Below are 25,280 nucleotides of genomic sequence, written 5' to 3'. Positions count from 1 at the left end.
TTTTCCTTGAGCTCAGGAAGGGGACAGCATGACACCTGCTGAAAACAAGGACTTTATGTGTTCAGGACAACAGGAAGTAGTGACCAGCCAGTAGCTTGCCCTGACCTGATTATAAATCTGGTTACAGAAGAAAGCAGCTGGAAAGCAATTTGCATGTCCAATAGGTTTCACTATTAAAGTTTACACAACGTGGAGTGATCAGCCAAGCCGGCTGGCTACCCAGATCACATGACTATGTAGAAACATGAAACTTGACTACGTGCTCAAGCAAGTTTTACTTCTTCCTCGTGCAGGGGTGTCTGCCAGCAGCCTGCAGTCTCAGAAATCAGACTCAAGTGACTAGGACTCTTGAGATCAAAGGCTTACCATGCTACTCCCCAGGACAGCCAGGGACTGCTGACGTGACCACTGGACAGTGATCTGTGGTTCGTATAGTTACCAAAAAGAATGGATAAGCTTAATAAAATAACTGTCCCCGCCAGTCAGAAGTTGAGGTAAGATTTTCGCCATCCAATACTTTTCATTCTTCTTCTCCTTTTTTTTTTTTTTTTTTTTTTCAGTGATCTTACTGCATCTCAGAAATACTGAAATCCTGGAATACTTTGCTAGCTGTAAGGCAGTGGGATGTCAATTGCTATAGGGAAGGGGACTTGCATTTTTAAAGAAATGTGTAGGAACAAGTGAGCTTAATCTAGCTGGCTTTGCCAGTGATGGATTGAAGTGTAAAGCTTTGAAGAGAAAAGAAAAAAGAAAAGCCAAGGGCTTAGACTCTACCAATGGTCAGCTTGGAGAGTCTGAACACAGCAAGCTTTTCTAAAAAGAGTTTGGTCTAATCTGAGTACTCAAATATTTCATTGTGGATTACTATTTAATGTTAAAGATTGTTGTAATAATTTGTATTCGTTGTAGTTTTACTATCTCATTTATTTTGTGGCTGTATGTCACAAGTGTTTTGGGGAGATTAGATCTGTTTTTCCAGTGTCTTCATGTCAGTGTAACAATTATCTATAAAAAGCCACTTAGAAAGAATAAATAAACCAGAAGTGTCCCAAGGGGAAAGAATCAAGAAACTCTTCTGACTTATAGAAGAAAAGACTTCCCAAATTTTTATTTTGAAGATTTTCTTTTTGTCTCATTGTGACAACATCATGGCTTTTTGAGACTGGAACTTTTAAGTGTTCAATGAGTGTTTTATATTTCAGCTACCACTTGAACTTCAGTTTTTCACAGGGTGATGTGACACGTGTAGCAAGGAAGTTATCAGAAATGATAAGGAGCTAGAGAATCAGAGCTTTTGAGACAGAATTTAAGAGAAATTAGTCTGAGAATGGCAGAGGGACAGCCCTTCACAGTTAGAATATGGGTCATATACCTGGTAGGCACTTGGTAAATGATAGTTTGAAACGAACTGCTGGTCTGGAATCAAGAGGCAGCATGGCCGCGGTCAGCCCTTTCAAGGCTGTGTTGATAAGGAGACAAAAAGCTTCCTCAGTCTTGCCCTTGGTCTCACGTTGCTACACCGTCATGGGAGGTGGGTAGGTAAAACAGTGCAAGTAGTAAGTGACTCAGTGAGTATAAGAAGTGAATTGGAGTAGCTGGAGAGGTTTTAACAGAGAAGATGCTTCAAGTGCTAAGCTTTGTCAAAGTAAATGAACAAACAAAATCAAATAAAAACGAACATGTAGATGTTGAGAACGGAGTCGTGGTTACCAGAAGTGAAGAGGCAGGGGGCGGAGGGTGAAATGGGTAAAGGAGGTCAAGTGTATGGTGATGGATGGAAACTAGATTTTTGGTGGTGAGCACACTATGGTACATACAGAGGTAGAAATATAATGTTGTAAAAGTGAAATGTACATAATGTTATAAACCAATGTTACCTCAATAAAAATACATAAATAAATAAAGAGCTAGGCTTTGAGAGGCAGGTAAGATAAAAGAAGTTGGAGAATTGGAGGGAAAGCCTGATGTGCTGGGAGGGAGGAAAGACAGAAGCTGACGCTGGGAGCTGGACTTGACTAGGTCCATTTGTAGGTTGATGAGGAGAGTCTTCTGCCCAACAGAGGCTGTAGAATAGGCCTGTGGGACCAGAAAGTCCTCAAAAGGTTGGATGCGTAGGGTGGGGCCAGATCACAAAGGGCAGAGAGGGCTCTAACCACGGAGGGCTGGAAAACGGTTTATACAGTTACAGATGTCATGCCAGCGGGCTTAAGGGAGGTTGGCAGGATGGACCGGAGGGGGCGGAACCTGGAGGCAGGGATGCTCAGTAAGAGGGGCGGTTAAGTAACCCAAGCCTCTAGTGCTGCAGGCCTGGACTTGGGGCAGAGCAGTGAAAAGAGAGAGCAAAGGAAAGACATGCCAAAGAAACTAACAAGGCATGGATATTAAGATTTCTCCCAAATGAGCAAGAGGGTTTAGAAGGTCCTTTTCAGAGATATTCCATAACCTAGGCCTATACTAAGTCTTAGAACCTCTTTCAGGATATCCAGATGGGGATTTAAATAAAGAGAGGCAATAGAACCTAAATCACCTTATGATCCTTCCCTCGGGGACAAAGTTCAGCTTTGTCACAGAGCAGTCAATAGACAACATACAACACTAGATTAGAGGGTAGAAAACCAAAACCGTATTGTGGATAATCATATACTACATTCATCTGCTCAGGCAAAAGTAACTTTTTTTTTTCTACTTGGTTACTGAGTTGCTTTTACAGAATTGGCCTGTTTTAATAAAATGTGCACTGTCGATGTGGAACTTTTCAAAGAAATGAAATTGTAAACACAGTGAACTTGAAGCACCATTTAAAATCTTTTCTGTAATTAGATGGGATGGCGAGGAATAGGTCAATGAATACTTGATCCCTGTGGTTTGTATCCTCTGTCCTGACAGGTTATCACCAATTCAGATTGTTGCCAACTGTGTAATTATTTGGCATCAGATGACAGTATAAGTGAAGAGCTGTGTTCATACTCTTAGGTTTATCAAAGTTTATATGATAATTTGCTTAAATTCTTAGCCAGAAAAAACAGAGAGGTAGTGAGTGTCCATCAAGGGGGAGTAAAAGGGATGACCCTGATCTAGGGGGTGTATTCCCAGGGCTGGAAAGAGACTAGAGGCAGAAGGAGTGACCAGGAGGGAGGGAAAGTAGAGTCAGCTAAGGAAAAGAGAGCAGGCATGATTGGAAAAAAAAAAAAAAAAAAGATTCTCAAAATGAAGGAGAAAGAGAAGGTTCCAGATGGACCTTCCCAGATGGACAGCTGGGGTTGAGTAGTCAGCCTGAGAGTTTCTACTGCAGAGGAATTGAGAAAGGCGAAGTGGTTAAGTTGTATGTGACCACAGAAATGTGTGAGCACAGATTCTTGCTTTTTTTCTCCCCTTGGGGCACTACATGAAGTCGGTTTCTCTGTTAATGGGAATTCAAAAACTCTCAGGATCTTTTAGTTGATTCTTAGCCATGATTTTCCCTGGATTTTATAAGGTAATGATATCATCAGAAACTCAGCTCAGACCTGGGGTCTCAATCCTTCCACAGTAAGTATTCCTATTCATAAAAATATTACACTCCGAGGTAAACGTTTCAACATTTACAGTCCTGAACCACAATGACTATATTCCTTTCAAGTTAGTGAAACTAGTTTGTAAAGGAAATTTTACGTTTTTATATTTTTAATAACCTCCCAGATGACTCATTTTCTGTTCGTGTGTATTTTTCTTTGTAGCTCCCACAAACACATACTCACTTATTTTTACAAATGGAAAAAGTCTTTGACACAGGTGTGGTCAAGCCAAGTCTCCCTAATCCTTATATTATTGGTTGAAGAGTATGGTATTTTTCAGTCAAACTAACATATGTGTGAGTTTAGGAAAAATTCCCTGGTCCCGGCTACTTCAGCTGAAAAGATAGCGATAATAACAGCACCGATCCCACAGGGCTGTTGTAAGGATTAGAGTGATCCTGGTACATAGTAATTATTGGATTGAAAAGTGGTGGTTATTTAATATCTTATTGTTATTCTTATTAATTCTATAGGTGTGCAATTGATTTTCCGAACAGAAACATAGTACTTTACATTGATCCTTGATAAATTTCACGTCAGTTTCAGTTCTTCTTTTTAGTTATTTTGTCTATTTTACCTGTTGCTTCTGACATCTGTGGCATTTAGCTTTGCATGGGCTGTGACGTGACAAACATCCCTTCTCTGCCCTAATCTAAGTGGCTAATAAACTGTTGAGCATGACAGAGCCCTGCCATGGGTGTCTGGGTCTCACGGCTAGGGCTCTCACTTGGAGATCCTATTTGACAGATCCTGGGACATGATTTTTCTTCTCAGGTCTTGGAATCCTCAATTGGCATTTCCAGTTACTTGACTTTTCAAGTTCAATTCTTCAGAAACAGGTTTATCTTCTTTTCACCTTTCTGCCACTAGATCCCTCTCTGGTCCTCCCTGTTTCTGTCAATGGCGTCATCATCAACTCTAAGTCTGATGCATCCTTTCCTCTGTACCTCCACTCACCTAACACAACCTCTAGTCTTTCTTTCATGATGCTTCCACGTATGCCCTTTTCTTCCCTTTTCTACCACACCATCCTGGTTAGGTCCTCATCACCCTGTGTCTCCCAGCTACAAAATGAGGAGTTTGGATCTGACAATTCTCAAAGTCCCTCTCAGCTCTGATGCTGTGTGATCCTTTAGCCATGAAGACCATGCCTGAAATGTTACATCCTCTAAGGCTACCATTTCATCCCATGACCCTCAGGAAATATTTCCTGATGGAATTATCAACTTGTTTGAGATAGTTTTCAAAATATTTTCAAACTCTTTTCTTACAAAGTTTTTGAAAACTGCCCAACTCAGAACACTGGGAACAGAGGGTTCATCTAGACAGCATCCAGATGCATCATCTAGAAGGTAGCTATGATGTATTTAGAAGGACAAAGCAATTGGTACCCAAAAGGTCAGGATTCCAATTGCCAATTACGAGCTATGGGTCCTGATGAAATCACTCAACTTCTCTAAGCCTCAGTTTCCTCAACTGTCAAATAAAACTAGAGATGCCTTCCTCACAGGCTTGTTGTGAAGACATGGGCTAAAGTGCCCAGAATATTTGTCACATGGTCAGTATAACAAGTAAATAAAAAGTAAACACAACAATCAGTACTTTAACCCACCCTTCATGAGTGACCATTTGTTCTCTCTCTTCCTACTCATGGTAGAAGATCCAACCCCCTTTACCTGGAGAGCAAGCAGAGCAGGAAGCTGCCCAGGGGCTCACGGTGGGTGGATAGAGCACATCCTGAATACAAGTGTATCTCGGGCATCTCTCTTCTCATTCTTTTATAAGTTTAGATCAGAGGCCAGTGCTGAGGTGGGAGGGCAAGAGGAGGCACAGCATCTAATGGTAGAGATAAGATAGACTTCCCAGGAAGTATGGTTTCCCATTCTCCCCACACTGCCTACCTGCCTTATGTCAGCTGAGAACCTGCACAACTAGGCTATATCGTGTTGTACCAATGGATGCGATTCTCAGACAAGGTCTCTCTCTTCTCATGGGCAAGCTACATGTGAGCCACTTTAGAAATTTGCTTAGTGTTTGTGGATTTCAGGATCATCACCTAGGAAAACTCAAGGCACTCTTTCTCATCCACTCTGGGCATGGGTCTGCCAGGAAAATGCTAAACCAGAGTCCACATATTCAAGGCACCCTCTCTTCTGGATCCAATAATCACCTGAACAATATGTGCTGTGGCTGAACAATTCCTCCCTCTTCATGCAACCTGTCCCCAAAGTGGCTATGATGCAATTAATTCGGTTTCCAAGAACTGAACCACAGTTACATTGTAGCCCTGCCTCTCACGTCACTGGATGGGAGGAGGTTGGGCTGGTACCAGATGCTTTAGGCACACCTTTACAGTCTCTTGGTTTCCCCCAGATTAACCTCATCTGTTCTGCGGAGAATTTACTTATTTGGTGCATTTTCAAAGAGGATCTTACTATTGCCCTCATGCAATGACATGAAGGAATCTAGGCTTGTTAAAGAAAACATGAATAAGAAAAAAAAGAAATTAAATAATAGCTTGTTGTAGAGATATTGAAACACTGGATGGCTTTCTTTGGCTTTTTAATAAACCCCATAGAAGTTATCTCCTTCTGCCCTCCCCCAAGACATAGCTGCATCATTTAGATCAGTGGTTCTCCACCAGGGACAATTTTGCCCTCCAGGGGACATTTGACTATCCCACTTGGGGAGGGGGTGCTGCTCGCACCTCGTAGGTAGATGCCGGGGTGCTGCTAAACACCCTGAACTGTGCAGAGCAATCCTTACAGCAAAGTATTATCTGGCCCAAAATGTCAATAGTGCTGCATTTGGGAAACTCTGATCCAGACCAAGTGGAATGAATTCTGTGTAGAGCAAGAAGCACAGATTCACTTGCATGTGCTTATAGTGACAGTATGTATTTATAATACATATCTTTGCAATTGATGTGGCCTCTGCTTGCTGGACTGATTTTCCTCTGTCTGGGATGATTTGGGTCAGGGGTTGCCAAGGGGAAAGTTCAGAAGTGCTTGAGCCTATATTTCAATGAGTTGTTTTTGAAAAAAAGAATTTTTAGTGTCAAACAAAACTAGATTCCAGGAACTCCATGCACCACTGAAGCATAAGTTGTTCTCTCCTGGGTAGAGAAGTGAGAGCAGGAAAAGACTTCCAGACATCATGTCGCCTTAGAATAGTATGTTTCTACCTCTCTAAGTAGACTGGGCAACTTGAGTGGACACCACTAGAGTTAGGATAAAAAGTCAGTCAGACTCCGATTCTGTAGGTTAGTGGTCACAGGGGCTGCCGCTGCCTCCCCATCAGACACATTGTGTCTCTTGCTTTGTGATTTGGATCCATCAGGTCCCCTTAAATCTCACTGATCTGGGACCATTCTGCTTCTTTAAGGTGACCCTGCACCTCTCTATTTGCTCCCTTAGGTGTTGAGGTCTAAGCTCTCAGAAACAGCTTTAGTTTTCTCATTCCACGTACCTGCTCAGCTTCTTAAGCCTCCAGAGACCAAGCACACAATTAGAGGTTAAGAGGATGGCACACCTGTGGCTCCAGAAATGGGACCCCCTGCAGATTGGGTGGAATTCCAGCCCCCATCCAAGTCCTGCCTCCAGATCAAGGGAGCCGTGAACCCTGAAGCGTGCTCCAGCTAACTGTCCGCTAGGTCCCACTGACCTCAAGGCTCCCCAGCACGCTGTAGCGAAGCAGCTTTTGTGCCGGGCTCTGATGTTGGAGCACAGGTCCCCTGGTCTGCGGTGGAAACCCTCCCTCAGAGAAGCACACCTCCTGCTGTGGGCTGAGCCTCTTGCTGGCTCATGTGCTCCCATTCCCAGTTCTGCGTCCCTCAGTGGGCAAGCTTGTCTTCCTTCCCACGCCTGTACCTCGCTCCACAGCTGAGGACTGTCTGCTCCCAACAACTCCTCCCTCCAGCTCCTCGTTGTTTGACCCGCCTTCTCCTACCTGTCCTGTCTCACCTCCCTTCCGAAAGGTCATCCATCAGCAGCTATATCTGCAGGCTGATTTTCCACTCAGGTGTTTTCACAACCCTTTTACAGCATCATGGTCTAGGCCCCCAAACAGGCCGTAGTCCCTCAGTCCAGCATGGCTTGTTTCAATGCTCATTTCCACAGCAAGGCATGGAAGCCAGCTTAAGGGATGTATTGCATGTCCTTGATGAGCGGTGCTTCCCTGTTGGCCACTTTCCCGAAAAAGGAGCTCGTTATCCCGGGGGCGTCTCTGCCTCCCAGCAGGCTAGCTGGGGGCCCCAGATCTCCTCCAGGTTTCAACCCTCCCCACAGTGTAGGGAATACACAGCAGAGGCCACCAAGTTTCCTGGGCCTGTGCTGTGCAGTCTCACAGGGCCCCATGCTTGGTTTAATGTCTGCTGTTGCAGTCTTAAGATTCTCAATAATTTTGAACTAGTAGCCCTGCATTTTCATTTTACACTGAGCCCCAGAAATTAGGTAGCCAGTGCTGGCCACAAGTTCCGTGAGCCCCCTCGGCTGAGACAGCTCTCCCTGCAATGTGTCAGGACGCAAGCATCAGTGGAGAAGCCTCCTCCTTTCCTCTCCCCAGCCCCCAAATGAGAAAGGTTTACAGGGCAAGTAAGATGGAGCGGCCATCTCTCTAGTCCCTCAGGTAAGAGGCCCAGAGAGGTGAAGTCACTTATCCAAGCTCACACCAGAAAGGCCTAGTCTAGAACTACACCTCCATGTTTGCCTAGGAGGAGGGAGGAACAGCAGGCCACGCCTTCCTTTTTTTTTCCTGTGTTATTTACTGGCCAGTAAAACATTCTAGCTTAGTCTGTGTTCTGTATTTTTCCGAGACTTATTTTTTGTTTAACTAAAAAGCAGCTAATTTACTAGTCAGAAACTCCAGTGAGGCCCTACAGAATATTACTGTCAGTATTTCATGCTATTACATGTTTCCAGGTCCAAACTTGAATTTCACACTGACTCAGTCATGTTTGGTACCCTACTGAGACTATATATTTTTCAAAGAATGCTCCCACAATCGTTCATGGAATCTGAGAGTGAGTTATAATTAAAAAGAGCAGAGTTGGTCTTATGTGTAGACTAAGCATACAGGACCATGTTGTATAATTTAAGAAGTGCCCCAGAAAGGTGTTTTTTGCTGAAATTTGGAACCAGGCAGACCTAGGTTTGAATACTTGCTCTGTACTCCCTTGTTCTTGGTCTTTGAGAAGGTTACTTAATCCTTTTTAGCCTCAGCTTTTCACCTGGAAAATGGAAATAATAATATATAATATAATAAGGGTGTTCTAACAGTAAACATATTAAATAGAGAGTAAAAGTTCAGTCAATGTCCCCTCTGCACAAGTCCCTCCTGGCCTGGGCTCTCCTGTTGCCCCAGTTGTGTCATTAGAGAGACATCCTCCTGGGATAAGGCGTGTCTCAGAGTCCTGGTTCAAACTTAAACATCACTATGTGTAATAGGTTAAGGCATTAAGCCTTAGCCGTCACTAACACCCAAGTGGGAGTCTAACAGCTCAGACCGTGGGGACAGAGAGCTGTGCTCTTCTGTCTCCAGCACAGAGGTGGCTCAGTCTATGGTTGTTAGTTGAAAGAAGGGGACATTGTTCAGGAAAGTGGTGATAAGAAGGAGGGGAAGGTCAGAGGAGGGAGACCACACCTAAGTAAAGGGAGTTCCCAGCAGGGAGGCTGTGACTGAAGTTGCTTGGACCAGAGGATTAGAGAGTTGAGCTCAAAGGTAGAAAGAAATGCCCTCCCCCATTGACTATGTTGTTGCTGTTTACTTTACAACTTCACTTGGTTCAAAGTGCAAAAACTGCAGGGTGAAGAGTACCTTTTAAGCATGTTTGACATATTAATGACCATACCTAATCCTGGACAGGAAGGAAACAGTCATTTTAGTGCAAATAACTACAGTAGAATCAAATACAAACATGAGAAATATACTTTCAAAAAGGAGAATGGCAAATGTAATACCACATCACTGGAAAACTGGGCCCTCTACATATATGTAACTATTTTGCCTTTTGAATTGTCTTTACAGCCTGTTCAGGGTCAAAGTCTGCTTTTTACAACTGAAAACCTTTTGATTTCATGTCATCACCACCTTTACAGATTATTTCAGTTGCCCAACCAATCCCAGATGACTGGTCAAATTCACCTGATCAATGCTGAAAACAACTCTTAACATGACTAAAACAAAAGTTATTCATGTGCCTCAAAAGTAAATTGGAAAAAAAAAATCCGCTTTAAAATTGTTAATGACTACTTGGGGTGAGGAACTGTTCTACAACTAGTTAGTGGTGGTGATTGCACAGCACTGTGAATTTACTAAATGCCACTGAATTGAACACTTTGAAATGGTGGAATGATGAATTTTTGATAATGAAATTATTTTCCATATTTACCATAAAATATTATGAGGATCCATGATCATATTTTTGTTCGACCAATTAGATACTGTATCAAAGCTGTTTTTTTAAAAAAGATGTATTAACTGGGGAATTCCCTGGCGGTCCAGTGTTTAGGACTCAGGGCTTTCTCTATCGTGCGCCCGGGTTAGATCCCTGGTTGGAGAACTAAGATCTCGCGAGCCGCGCGGTGTGCCCCAAAAAATAAAAAATGTATTATCGATAAATGTTTCTGGATGGTAAACATTTAAGAATGTCAATGCTTCCTTCCACTTCAATCCCTACACGTGATATTGCCCAATATCTTTTTTTCACTAAGATCCCAAAGAAATGAGCTTCAGTCAAATTTTTTCAATGTATCGGCAATACCATTCTGCAAAATCTCTCTTTACTCCCTGAAAATATCTTTGCTTTTAGCTATAGAAATGAATGCCCAGACAAGTGGGTGTACCATGTAGACACAGCCAAGGCTCATGTTTTTTCTACATTAAGGCTAATTTTTTAAAGAACACGCTCAAATTCTTAAAACATATTCCTTTTCTAGAATTACATAGGATTATATTTTCAGAATTTTATGAAAATGATTAGAGTTACTTATTTATCCTTGAGTCTTACAAATTTGAGAATCATCAGTTTCACACAATAATTTTCATGCTGTTAGAGGAAAAACTGTAAACATCACAAAATTCCTGCTACCAGCACCTAGTTAGAACAAGAAGCAAATCAGAGCCTAGGGACTTCCCTGGTGGCACAGTGGATAAGAATCCACCTGCCAATGCAGGGGACATGGGTTCGAGCCCTGGTCCGGGAAGATCCCACATGCCGTGGAGCAACTAAGCCCGTGCGCCACGACTACTGAGCCTGCGCTCTAGAGCCCATAAGCGACAACTACTGAGCCTGCGCACCACAACTACTGAAGCCCGCGCACCTAGAGCCTGTGCTCCGCAACAAAAGAAGCCACCGCAATGAGAAACCCACACACCACAGCGAAGAGTAGGCCCCGCTCTCAGCAACTAGAGAAAGCCCGTGCGCAGCAACGAAGACCCAAAGCAGCCAAAAATAAATAAATTTATATTTTAAAAAATAGGCTTAAAAAAAAAATCAGAGCCCAGTACAGGATTAAATAACAGGACCTCTGCGGGTTCTTCCAAACCCATGAGCCTCCCTTAACGTTTCTGCTTTTCACAACCTGCTTTCACATATTTTAGGAAGAAGCTTCCCTCTATCCCAGCCCCTCCCTGTGTGGGTGAGTGAGAGCAAGCACCAGCAAGAGGAAGGAAAGTGGTGCATCCCTACAGACCCCTAAAACCTGGGAGGGGGAGAGCCTGACAATTTCTGCTGTTCCATCAAGGGGCAAATCTTCTAAGAAATTTTTACAGCTAGTATAACCTAGTTTCCTGTCATCTCATCAGTGTCAGAGCGGTGTGGCCCAAGCCTCACTGCCTCTGATAGGGTAGAGTGTGCCAGGAGTTTTTTGGAAAAGAATCAGGGTATTAGTAGGATCATCCTTGGTCCTGGTTATGCCAAGTCAGCCCAATTTCGGTCTGCTTATAACCGAGATCAGCAATCTAGATATGCCAAAGACTACCACAAAATATTTGCAGATCTCAGTGGGAAAAAAAGAAGGAAATGGTGGAGTGTCTGCAGGAACTTGAAAATTACTTTCTCTGGTTAATAGGTGGTTAGTAAGACAACCCAGGCTGCGAGATGCTCACGTGCAAGGTGCACACGTGCCCCTACTCCAGGACTCTTAGGTGGCCTTTCTGACTAGGGTGATAAGAAGGGCACACAGGGATAGCTACCCAGGTCTCCTTGCAGCTGAGCTCAGCCACTCTGCTTGTAAGCCTGTTCCGGACCCAGAGAGCCCCTGCCACATTCCTTCCTGCCGCCTGCGTGCCCTGCCCTCTCTTTCCACCTTTTCCTGCCATCTGTCCCTTCCTCTTTTTTCTCTGCCCCTCCCTAAAGACTGAAACAGGCCCCTAAGAGACCATGCAACTATCTAGCAACAAGTCTGACCTTGGGGACTAGTGGCAGGGCAGTGGGGGCACATGTGTTCCCTGTAAAATCCACTTGGCTGGTAGAGGGATTGGATGCCTTCCCCAGGGACGGAGAGGAAGGTGCCCAAAGAGGCACGTGGTGAAGCTGGTCATCCACCCTGGTGAGCGGCCCAAGCAGAGACAAGTCAGCACATGTCATCCAGGGGTGATTGAGAGCACGGGTTCTGGAGTCAGACGGCCCGATTTTGAATGCCAGCTCTGTTGTTTATTACATGTAGGACCTGGGGCAAATTACTTCTCTGGGCAAATATTTTCTCACTATAAAAATTAGGATAATCACAACAGTGTGAACATACAATGCGTATGTGAATACACTACTGACTGTACACTTAAAATTGGTTACGATCATAAATTTAATGTTGTGTGGTTATTTTTTGATCACACTTTTTTAAATGGGGATAATAATAAGACCTACCTCACACGGTTGTGAGGGTTAAATGAGATAAGCATGCGAAGTACCTGGCACATAACACATGCTCAGTGAGTGCTGGCGTTCACTGTTGTCGCCATTGATTATCCAACTGACAACTAGCCTGGCTCACTGGGCTTGGACTGTAACCATGGCTCTCGGCTATGGTATGAGAATTTGGAAGGCACATCCCTGCCATGGAAAAGCTGCTCCTCTAGAAGGAGACTCGGACCATGTGTGGAAAGGGAAGGAGCAGGGTGTGAGGGAAAGAGCTGGGGGAATCCTCAATAATTGATCTTGGTGCAATGGGAAAATGTCTCTGGAATTTAGTGTCCTCCCTTCCAGTAGGAGGCTGACCCAGGATATTCCTAAAGTCTCTCTCACCACCAAACTTCTGTGACTACCTTGATAACAGGCAAAACTAGGAGTTGGGATTTCAGAGCTGCGTGGTCTGAGACCAGCCCGGTGACCTCCTGGGCCTTGTATCTGCATCTGTGAATGGGGCTGGGGGAGCTACCTCACTCTTGGGAGGCTTCTCAGGTTATCACAGGATGGAAAGGACTTGCCAAAACTTCTGTCCCAGCTTCACTGTGGACTCGCTCTCCAGAAGGAAGCAGCTTTGGTTGCTGAATTTGCAAATCTAAATATAACACCAATAATACCACAGAAAGGCTGGCCTGGAGGAAATGGGGCATGAGGAAGCCAGGCCAGGGCTAGAAGAGGCTGTGGAAAGGATGGAGGAGGACAAGGTCTGCTGCATGCAAAAAACAGAATACTCACTAAAAAGTGGCATTCTGTTTCAAAATGACGGTTGGTAGCCAGACTTCAGTTTTGAGATGGAAGTTATCCAAAAGGAAGATATTTTGTGTGAATCAGAGAATTCCTACCCCCCACCCATCTGCCTCTCTCTGTCCTCTGGTCTGATATAAGTCATAGGCTTCTGTCATGTGATATGGTGGCAGAAGGGACCTTCCTCCTGCATTACCAGACACAGGGTTTGTGTTCAGGGTAGCTCTGGATCCACACATGCCCTACTCAGTCTTCACTCACTGAATGTTTGTGGAGTAAATAAGCCAAATACATGTCTTATATAAAACAAATAATAATATTAAACTTTAAGGGGGAGGCCCCCAAGTCAGTAAATCAAGAAATAATATTTTCATGTAATATTTTAAAAATCAAAATTAATGCAAAAAATTCCATGATGAACAAAATATTGACCTTTTAAATGAAGACAGGACCAGGGCTACTGACACGGCACTGTGTTCCAGCACAGTCCTCTGTGAGAACTGTTGGCCTTGCGGCCATCAATTCTCTCTTCTGCCCAGCTGAGGCCCTGAAGGCCACTCCTAGTGTTACCCCACTATTTTGGGGATCCCACTGCTGTGGGCTTAGGCCAGGGCCCAGCAGAGTTGCCTTCCTACTGGTCTCTGAGCCACCAGTGTCACCATGCCTAGGCCCTCCTCCATTCTTCCACCCTAATCATGACACTCCTCTGAGTAAAGGTTTCCAAAGGCTTCCTGTTGCCCATAAACCCCATCTCCTTGGCCTGACTAACAAGGTCCTTGACTCCCTGTATCCCCCCAACCCAGCCTCAGCTTTGACGGCACCTTGCCCCCATACCCCCAATTCCTGGCACTCTCAGCTTCTCACTAGACCCCAAACATCTCAGACAATTTCCTCTGAGCCTTTGTAGTTGCTGTTCCCACTACCTAGCTGCTGTTCCTCACTCTTCTGCCTGGTGAATTTTTATTTTCCCATCAAGACCCAGCTCTCAGGTCACTTCATCTTAAAACCTCAAAGCAACCACTCCCTTTTTAGGATTCTTACAGCTCTCTGATCTTCCCTGTTCCCAGCAAAGAATTATGAGTAGTTTTCACTTGTTATCTATCTGTATCACATGAATTTTAAAAAATTAGCTGTATTACTTTCATAAACTGAACAAAAAAACTATTTTCAGTTTAGGACAAAAAAACAGTTTAAGATATAAAATACAAAAGATGTCATGTGAACCAAATCATAATTCAAAAATTGCTATAGCACTGGAGATTAAATGACTAAGTACTACGTGAGTGCTATGAATTCAGGATATATAGAAATATAATTTAGAGCTGCGAAAGACTTGAATGTCCGTGTAATCCAGCCTTCTCATTTTACGGGAGAAAATGAAGCATTAAGTGTGACAAGAATTGCTCAGATTTGCACAGCCAGGAAGCTTCAGAGATTAGAGTAGAACCTGCATCTCTAGACTCTCAATCCAGTGCTCTTTCCTTAAGTGGCCTCCCTTCCTGTGCCTTTCCTGTGTACAGATCAAGAAATGATCTGTAAGGGGAAAGGGATGACTTGAGCTGGGCCGTGGGCTGGTGGGATGGAATGGGAACAATTGTGTGTTCATAACAGTGGGTTAATTATGTCTAAAATGTTTGGTGTCCAAATTTTGAAGGCCTTTGAATGCCAAGCTAATGAGTTTTTACCTTATCCTGCAAGCAACAGGGAGACATCAAAGATTATTCATGAGTGGAATGACATGATAAAAGCAATTTAAGAAAATGAACATGGGGAAGGGGAGAGACTGAAGGTAGGGAGACAAGATGGGGGACCACAGAGGAATGAATAAAGAAGATGTGGTACATATATGCAATGGAATATTACTCAGCCATAAAAAGAATGAAATAGGGCTTCCCTGGTGGTGCAGTGGTTAAGAATCTGCCTGCCAATGCATGGGACACGTTCAGTCTCTGGCCCGGGAAGATTCCACATGCTGCAGAGCGACTAAGCCCGCGCGCCACAACTACTGCCTGCACTCTAGAGCCTGTGCTCTGCAACAAGAGAAGCCATTGCAATGAGAAGCCCACGCACCGCAATGAAGAGTAGCCCCTGCTTGCCGCAACTAGAGAAAGCCCATGCGCAGCAACGAAGACCCAACACAGCCAAAAATAAATAACAAATAAATAAATAAATTTATTTTAAAAAAAGAATGAAGTAATGCCATTTGCAGCAACATGGATGGACCTAAAGATTGTCATACTGAGTGAAGTAAGTCAGACAGAGAGAGAGAGAAATATTGTATGATATCGCTTATATGAGGAATCTAAAGAAAAATGATACAAATGAACTTATTTACAAAACAGAAGCAGACTCATAGACTTGGAGAGCGAACTTGTGGTTGCCGAGAGGGAAGCGGGGGGTGGGGGGGGAATAGTTAGGGGGTTTGGGATTGACATGTACACACTGCTGTATTTAAAGTGGATGACCAGCGGGGACCTACTGTATGGCACAGGGAACTCTGCTCAGTGTTATGTGGCGACCTGAATGGGAGGAGAATTTGAAAAGGAGTGGATACATATGTATGTATAACTGAGTCGCTTTGCTGTACACCTGAAACTAGCACAACTTGTTAATCAACTATACTCCAATATAAAATAAAAAGTTAAAAACAAAAGATGAGGGACCACTGGCATTGTCCATCATTCATGAGGTCACAATGGCTGTAGCTGAAGGAGTGGACAGGAGGGTACAGAGATGGGTAAGATGCATCTAAAGATGAATTGATGTAACTGGTGAGAGGAGATGAGTAGTCAGTGAGAGAGAGAAAAAGTTAAAAAAAAAAAAAAAAGCTTGGAAATTTCAAGCCTGAAGATCCAAGAACACCAGATTATTTAATTACTTGTTAAATTTAATAACAAAAATAAAATATACCATAAAATGATTAGTAGCACCTTAAAAAGGAAATCCAGAGTCAATAATGAGATCATTTAAACTCCTGTAAAAGGAGGAAGTCAGCTAAAGAATCAGCAGACCTAGTGATGAGAGTTACATTTAAAAAAATCCGTTCATAGCATGAAGTAGTTAAGAGACTGGATATTCTCTTTGCCTCTCCATATACCAAAGACAATATTAGAGATATTTCTACTCCGATTTGATCTAAGAAACATATAAGTTGGAGATAACAGGCCAGTTGTGAGGAGAGCACAGGGAGATGTCCTAAGGGTACCCAACCAAGTAGGTGTAGATAATTCACAGGCAGTCACCCTTGCAGTTCTGGGAACTCAGGGTGAGACTGAGTAACTCTCAGCCAAGAGTAACAAAAAGCCAGGCTTGATTCAATAGACATTGGGGTGCTGCAGGCCCTTGAGGAGGGAGTGGCCTGGTGAAAGCTGGGTTTTAGAAACATTAGCTGAATAGGCCCTGACAAAGCTTCAGAGCATGGATTGGAGAGGTACACTGGCAGAGGCAGCTTTTTCCTGGTGCAAAGGGGCAGCTGTAGGCGTGGATCTTGGCTGCAGGAGAAGGATCAGCCCCGTGCATACTGAAAGGATGAAACTCCAGAACTGGGCTTGAGGTTAAGATGTGTGTGTTGGGGGGGGGGGGGGAAGAAGGAGGAAGGAGTTGCCTGCTCTTTTTGTTTGTGAAGAGTTGCTTGAATATGAAACCCTCTTTAATCCATTCCTAAATCCAGATTAAATAGGGATTTTCTCAGATTAACATTGCTTTACATTCCACTTTTTCTAGAAAAACAGAGTGAAAAAAAATATACTAAAACCTGTCTTTTCACGGTCCTCTGTGAGTGCACTAAGAGGCTAAAAGGAAAACAAGATGTTTTCTGATTTTTTTCTACTAAACTTTAAAAAAAGCACTTCTTGCCGATGATAGCATCTTTTAAATCATGTCCTGTATATAATAAAAATTATTAGAAAGGTTTTTAGTGAAATATGTCTGTTTTGAGACTACTCTTTGCTGATCTGGCCACGTGCAGCTGCCTTCCCAGTGCCCCCCACCCCAATCCCAGCCCTAGTGGAGCTCTGCATCCCACCAATCCATCCTTCCATGCCAATCAGCCATGTCAGGTTGGGGAGTGTTCTCAGTCAACTCTCCCTGCCACTACCAAAAAAAAAAAAAAAAAACCCCACAGCAACAACAATAATAATAAAACCCAATTCTGGGGTACCTTCCGGCCTGGAGGAAATCTCCCCAAGTTCATCTACAATGAACATGTATTGCTTACAGCTGCCATTAACAGTCTCACACAAAATAGTTTCACTGCCCTAAAAATCCCATGTTCCCTAAAAATCCTTTCCTCTTCCTGAGCTCCTAACAAACCTCTGATCTTTTTACTGTCTCCGTGGTTTTGCCTTTTCCAGATTCCAGGTGGAATCATACAGTATGTAGTTGTTTCAGATTGGATTCTTTTACTTAGCACATGTTACATTTTAAATCAGAAATCATCAGAAATTAAAAAACTGTACAGCCTGTGTAACCAGCCACTACTTACCTGTGAGTCCAAAAAAGAAAAGAAAAGAAAAATGGTTATCTTTTGCCATTCAAATCATAGTAGCCCTAGCCCACTTTTACAGACTTCCTTCCCCCGGGATTCTGAGTGTCCTGGGGCTGCTTGCATGTCCCACATCTCTACTCTGGCTCTTGCTTGTGTCCAGATCCATTCACCAGTCTCTAGGAGCCATTCTCTGGTGCAGAGGTTCTAGGTTCTAGGTTCCATCTGGATTTCTTGGGCTCCTTCCACCTCTTTCCACCAACCCATCCCTTATTTCCCCACAGTCCTAACAGAGTTAATAAGACTTCACTGAAGTTTGAGGAATAACAGAAGGGAAGTATAACACAAAGAATGACACATATTTGCTACTAGTCAAGGCTTCGCTTAGTGTCCTGGACCCTTCCTCAGGTCCTCCCTGCTTTGCTCCCAGCCAGAGACCACTTCGAGTGCCATCTCACCTCTGCATCACGAGAATGAATGCTACTAGAGGTCAACTCAACCTGTAGTCCAGGGACCAGCAACCAGGAGGCCCCAGGAAGACAGGAAGCATCCCGGTACCAGAGCCCAAGACCTGCCGACCACATCCTCATTTTCTTCACTGCCGGTTTCTGGACTGGAGTCTTCGCAGGATGAGTGACAGCAAGGACAGCTCATCCCCCACAGATAGGGCTATGGTTGTGTCCTCATCCCAATGCCACCACATTCCATGCTATTCCGTGTTAGAGCACCATATGAGGAATGGCAAAATCCCAGCCATAGCACTCCGCTCAGGGCAGGTCCAGTTGCTTCTGGATTACTGCACAGTGTCAGGGGCACATCCTTCCTGTAGCCCCTTCATCTCCACTCTGCGGCTTTTACAAACTGTGGCTCAAGAAGAAAGTGTGTGACTACAAGAAAAATAAAAATATACAGGCACAAGGTAGTCTAAATTCCCACAGAGAAAAATCAAGTCCCATAAAGAAGTGACAGTCTGGTAAAGAATACGTCCAAATTAGGTTACCAAACTGAACCACTCAGCTTCTCTGTCTGAAACTTTGCACGGGGTTAACAAGGATTTTAATTTTCCTCAAGCAGGTATTTGCTTTACTTGACACAACTAAAAGACCCTCAGTGGGAAAAGGTATGATCCATCACAGTTGAGCCCAAAGGGTGGGCTTCTGAGCAGTAGAGTCAGCATCACCTGGGAACTTGTTAGAAATGCAAATTCTCCAGCCCCACCTAGATGTACCCAATCAGAAACTCCGGGGGTGGAGTGAAACTCTGGGTTTCAAAGGGCCTCCAGGTGATTCCGGTGCAGTTTGGTGTGAGGACCACGGGTCTATCAGATTCTAAAGTAAGCTGCTTCTTTGAAGGCAAAAAACTGCTGGTAACTTTCAAATGATGATTTTTCCTCTCTCAGGACCTCATGGGATCTAAATTTGTTGAGATCCAGGCTCAGCCAGGGCCACACTACTACGGTGTGTTGTTAAATAAGTTTGTTGATATTAACTCAAAACCTTGAAAAAAAAATTTTAAACAATGACAAAGGAGAGAATATAAAATTCAATTTGGTTTATACAAGGAATAATAAATATAATTATTTATATTACCTTCTCACCATTTTTAAACACCTAAATGCCATACTGCTTAAAAATTGCATATTAATACTGTTTTAAAATGTGTACTAGATAAGCTATGTCCTTTGTTTTATTTTGCTACATACACATGGCTGTCTCTTCACAATTTAAAAAATTAGAACATTGTGATCCTATTATTCATTCTCCCAACCATGGAAGGATATCTCAGAAAGGAATAATCAAAGTGCAGCTTTTTTATGCCTTACCTATTTTCACCCACACACAACTTATCACGGTGAAACAACTGATGTTCAGCTCGAGAGCATCCTCTCCTGAAACAGTCCAGTTGCACATTTCTTTGCTATTGCATATCCTTCAAGTTGTGGTAGAGGAAAAACTGTGCTCCAAAATGGAGCAGAAGATACTAGAGGGCAGCAAAAGCTGTGCATCACACAGTGTATGAAGAGTTGACAGAATGAGCTGAGAGCATTACCACATTTTCTTGGTTTGGGGGACACTTATAAGGTAACCTAAGTTTGGCAGCTGTAACTGAGCAGTCTGTGGACTTCAGGATTTGTGTGAATGAGACGCAGAGGGAGGAGAAAAATTCAACGATTTACTATAGTTATAGGTTATAATTATTTTAATAATCTATAATTAAAAGTAATTAGGAAATGCCAAGAAGCATCAGCTACCAAGTTGAACAAATGACATCAAACTTTTTTGCAACTATTTGTAACATCTGTTTGTCTACGTCTACAGCAAAGTCACGTATGCAAATCAGCCTCTGGCTCCCTATTACTCTGCCTGTGTCCCACTCTTGACAGACCTCTGATAGGATCCTTCACTCTGGATCATTTTGGCCTTTTACCCCTTTAGTCATTAACTTAGGCTAAAGACTTTCCACTCAGTTACAGTCAGCTTATAACCAGAGGTGCCCTCTGCTCTCCACTTGAAATTATTCAAGTTCTTTCCAATCAATCCATTTCAACCTCTCTCTCAATCTCACTTCCTCTCTACTCCCAGACCTCCTATTTTTCATTTTCACTCATTCCTCTATCTCACAGATTCTCTATAGTTCCTCCAGTAGAGGAGAAAGGGGTTTGCACAGGATGTACGTGAACAAATTCTAGAATACTGTATGGTTCTGAGGTAACTCAAGAGTCCAGTTTGAAGGACCCTCCGTGTGTCTCTGATGGGCCAGTTGGTCCTCTTCTCTCTCATCCATCCTTCTCTCTCTGCCGCTGAGCCTGGTGCTTTGCTGAGCTCTCACACATGCCCAGCCTCCCTAACTAGCGATATAAGATGTGGCCTCATTTCCTTTGTTACCCAAATTATGACTTGCACTGACCTTCCCATATCTGAACTTGGGCCCCTCAGTGGGTCCCCCAGTTATGTAAATGATTCCCCAAGATGCAGTCTTAAGGATGTCCTGAAAGAAGTCTCTCTTCTCTTTCTACTCCACTCTCCAGCCTGTTCTCCCTCTGTACTCCACCGCTCCGTGCCAATGGGACACACTCTTCCCCACAGCCCAACCAAGGCTGGGCTGCAGATCCTGACAGGATACTACTGAAGATTCAGGGACAATAAAGAGAATTATCTCGTTGAAAATGGCCACTGATGGCGTTGTGGATGGCTCTTCTCAACGCAGAGGCCCAGACCCAGTCTCAGGTTCAGGGCTACCTCCCCACCCCTCCATTTCCCCACCATTGAAAACCCCTCAGGTTTGTCTCTGCTCTTCAGGTCTCCAGGTCCTCACAGTGATTAGACCTAGAAGGGAAAAGAGCTCCCCCAAATCCCCAGTCTAAGTTCCCACTTCTTGTATGACAATCTCCCTTTTCCCAAGGTTGTTGAGAGAGGGAATGTCTATCACTTATGCAATAAATCTCCCGCCATTTCCTTGATGCCCAGTGGCCCTCAGGAAACAACTACAGCAGAACATCAGCACAGGAGAGTTAGCCTGAGATGAACACTTAGTGGAGGACGCAAACAGGCCAGGCCAGGCGGAGCTCCTCTGACAAGCTGTCCTCTCATCCTCTCAACTGCTCCATCCCTACACCGAAAAACTTTGCAGCATCTGAGTCATAAATCCATACATAGTCCAAGAGACTAGTTCTCCCAGATTCCAATTCCAATCAATGGGGTTTCCTAGACCTATGCTAAGCCTAATTATGCACCACTCTTCATATTAGCTAACAGAGAGCTTAGCTCCCAAAGTGAGAAAAATCTGCATTTTTTAATGGAAAAAGTCCATTTTCTTCTAGAACAATGGCTATATACAAGTTTACATTTCATTAACTAAAGGGCCCAATGAAATAGTTTTCTCAGAACAGAGGAAAAGCTTGCCTGGAAGGTAAATTCAAATATGTTACTCTTTCAAGGCAGAACCATGTGAAATTTTATTTAGATATATTTTAAGTTAGAAAATCATTATGAAGAAAACAAAACATGGTCCTATACTCTGACCCTTTTTCTAATTTGGAAACTTTTCTAATTACAATTAGCTTTGAAAACCATTTAACAACTTCTTGCATATCCTTCTAAAAAGTTATGCCCATATCAGCACACATGTATGTATGTCTTTTTTTCCCACAAAAAAAATATGCATATTCTGAATTTTCCTTCTTTCTTTTCTTTCTCCTCATCCTCCATTTTCATTTAACTTAATATCTCAAGTATTTTTACATATCAGCAATATAGATGTATTTCTTTAAGGTCTGTGGTATTCCATTTATGGTTTTATCAACGTGTATTTAACTAGTTCCCTTTTAATGATAAATGGGCATTTAGGTAGTTCCCAGGTGTTTTTAGTGGGAAAGGCAGGAAGGATTAGGGTTATTACACATAATTCTGGAATAAACATGCTGATATGTATAATGTTTGTATAGTTTGTGACTATGTTCATAAGGTAAATTCCTAGCAGTGGAATTTCCAGGTCAAAAGGCATAGTGGTTTTACATTTTGACACATATTGATTGTAATAATTTATATTCCCAAGAATATCTGTATTCTCATATACTTGTCAACCCTGGGGATTATTATGTTTATTAAGTTTTGCCCATCTGATAGGTAGAACATGATATCTCATTGTTTCCATTTAGATTTCTTTAAATATAAGTGATGTTAAATAACTTTTCATTGGTCTGTTGGCCACTGGTATTTTTTTTCTGTTAGCTCTGCATTCACATCTTTTGCTCATTTTCCTACCACATTTTTAAACTTTTTTTTACTGAGTTGTAAGATTTCTTTGTTAATCAAAACATGTAGTTTTTATTATTATGTGTTGCAAATATTTCTTCCAGCATGGCATTTATCTTTCGATTTTGTGCATATTACTTTTTGTTCTGCAGAAGTTTCAGATATTTGTGCAATTTTCCAGATTCTACCTAGTAAAGTTAACCAAGAAAAAAAAATCTTGAGGCTGATTTCTGTCTATACTGTGTCCTTCAAGGTAGCTGCATCCTTGCAATGTTGATGCTCCGAGGACAATAAGTGATAAAAAGTGAGGCTTATGATAGCTCACATGTCTCCTCAGAACAGACATTCTGTTCTGATCTGAGAATCAGAATTCCTCTTACAGCCTGAGACTGACCCAGACTTCAACGGTTCAGGGCATGGTCCAGTGACCACACTCCTTATAGAATCAGTCACACCTTCCCTCTGCTCAAGTAGAAAATGGTCAACTTAATGAAATACAATATAATTCATGCTATTTGGGGGTTTATGGTAAGGTTTTTCTCTCTCTCTCTTTTTTTTTTATACTCAAGAAGGAGAGAAGACTTTTAAAAAAATCAACCTAGTTGTTAATATTTTATGTTTAATTTCATTTCTTACAGGCAGCTTCAAAAAATGGTCCATGATATGAAGAACAATGAAGGTGGAATAATGAACAAGATCAAAAAGTAAGTTAGATGCCATAGCACTATGTGAGCACTTATTTATGTAAATAACATCTTATGTCAGCCTGCACTAAGTGGTAGAACACAAAACTTCCCTGTTACCTGAGTGATGAGTTGCAACCTCTTTGGCATGTGACACTTTCTTACTCATGGCTAGAGTCATGGTGGTCAGACCCACATTCAGGAAACATGGTGAATGAGTGGGTGGTACTCAGGCACCTTGCTTTTCTCTCTCACTGCTGGAAAGCTGAGCTATGCCACGCAAGGTGCCTGGCAAACATCAAAAGAGAACTTTATAGAAGCAGGACAATCAGCTTCTCTGACCACTTAGCTAAGGGTCACTAGGACACACTTGGAGAAGTCCAAAAGAGAAGTTGCAAGAACACAGCCTGACTTCTTTAGGATGCCATAACTGTTTCCATATTTTGATTTCTGCTTTTTCAATTATGGCCTTAAAATGGTGTTTTCAATTGGCACTTGGAGAGGGCAAGTTAGAATTCTAAACCTTCCTGCACACACAGACACACACACAAGCCCCTAAGGTTCTTTTTGTTGCTTTTTAGAGAATAGAAATTGTACATTGTACATACCAGCATTTGCTACGCAAAATCTAAGTCAAGAGGAAAGGGGAAATGGTATTCTGTTAAGATTTTGTTTAAGGCTTTTTTGTTTTTGTTTTTATGAAAGTAATACAGATCCACCAGGAAAAAAAAAATCAAAGAGTTCAGAATTGTACAAAGTCAAAATCTCTCACTTTCTCCTATCCCCACCCTAACCCACTCCCCAGAAATGGACACAGCATGAGTGAATTTGGTTTATATATCTATATGTGTATGCTTACATACTCACATACACACATTGACATAGATATAGTACATACATTTTCATCATGAGTGGCATCATACCACATACACATTCTACCAACTTGCTTTGTTGGTTTTAATTAATGCTAAATCACGGACATCTTTCTTTGTTAGTATGTAAAAATAACGATACACCTTTTTTTTTAAGTTTATTTATTTATTTATTTTTGGCTGCTTTAGGTCTTCATGCTGCTCACGGGCTTTCTCTAGTTATGGCGAGTGGGGCTACTCTTCGTTGTGGTGCATGGGCTTCTCATTGCGGTGGCTTCTCTTGTTGCGGAGCACGGGCTCTAGGCACGTGGGCTTCAGTAGTTGTGGCTCGCGGGCTCAGGAACTGTGGCTCATGGGCTCTAGAGCACAGGCTCAGAAGTTGTGCCGCATGGGCTTAGTTGCTCCGCAGTACGTGGGATCTTCCTGGACCAGAGCTTGAACCCTGCATTGGCAGGCAGATTCTCAACCGCTGTGCCAGCAGGGAAGCCCACCATATACCTTTTAAACAGATAATTAATAGTCTACTATAAATGTATTATCATTAATTTAACCAGCTACATATTGATGGACATTTTTTAAAGTGGGAGTAGGAGTTTAAACATACATTTTGGGGGCCAATTTGATAATATCTATCAAAATTTTGTGGCCATTTCTTTTAGTTTACCTGTCACAAATAATACTTCAATAAATATCCTTTGCAGACTTTGAATGTACCAGAAAGCTAAATTCCTGAACTGAAATTTCTAGTTTCTGGGTAGAGGGATTTGTGCCCTTGAAATTTTGCTTGATATTGCCAAATTGCTGTCCAAAAATTTTGTACCACCAATACTGGATAAAAGTTCGTTTCCTTGTGCCTTCAGAACAGAGTATCTTTTTTTTTTTTTTTTTTTTATTTTTGGTCTTTGCTAAACTTAAGAGTAAGAAATCAGGGACTTCCCTAGTGGAGCAGTGGTTAAGAATCTGCCTGCCAATGCAGGGGAAACGAGTTCGAGCCCTGGTCTGGGAAGATCCCACATGCCGCAGAGCAACTAAGCCCGTGTGCCACAACTACTGAGCCTGTGCCCTAGAGCCTGTGTGCTGCAGCTACTGAAGCCCGTGTGTTGCAATTACTGAAGCCTGCGCGCCTAGAGTCTGTGTTTTGCAACCACCACAATGAGAAGCCTGCATACAGCAAAGAAGAGTAGCCCCTGTTCGCCACAACTAGAGAAAGCTCACACGCAGCAGTGAAGACCCAATGCAGCCAAAAAATAAATAAAATTTAAAAAAAAGAGTAAGAAATCACTTTTTG

The 25,280-nt window shown here is 42.7% G+C and overlaps 1 protein-coding gene across 3 annotated transcripts in view; it reads left to right on the top strand.

Moving 5' to 3' along the window:
- The first annotated feature begins 256 nt into the window (after nt 1–256).
- The window catches only part of BLNK (B cell linker), an 81,377-nt gene continuing 56,353 nt past the window's right edge, over nt 257–25,280 (top strand). For 2 of the 3 annotated variants that reach the window (XM_029245502.1, XM_029245503.1), the window contains exons 1-2: nt 257–494; nt 23,076–23,141. In XM_029245502.1, the coding sequence (XP_029101335.1) occupies nt 448–494; nt 23,076–23,141 (113 nt within the window). In that variant the 5' untranslated portion in view covers nt 257–447. Of the gene's footprint in view, nt 495–23,075; nt 23,142–25,243; nt 25,263–25,280 lie in introns of those variants that run through there. The other variant, XM_029245505.1, reaches the window with a different exon arrangement.

The sequence above is a fragment of the Monodon monoceros genome, unplaced genomic scaffold (genome assembly GCF_005190385.1).
Source record: "Monodon monoceros isolate NGI ecotype Baffin Bay Population unplaced genomic scaffold, NGI_Narwhal_1 Super_Scaffold_4, whole genome shotgun sequence".
NCBI classification, from domain to species: Eukaryota; Metazoa; Chordata; class Mammalia; order Artiodactyla; family Monodontidae; genus Monodon; species Monodon monoceros.
The sequence above is the reverse complement of the archived record's forward strand: the minus strand, read 5'-3'. Positions and strand labels throughout refer to the sequence as shown.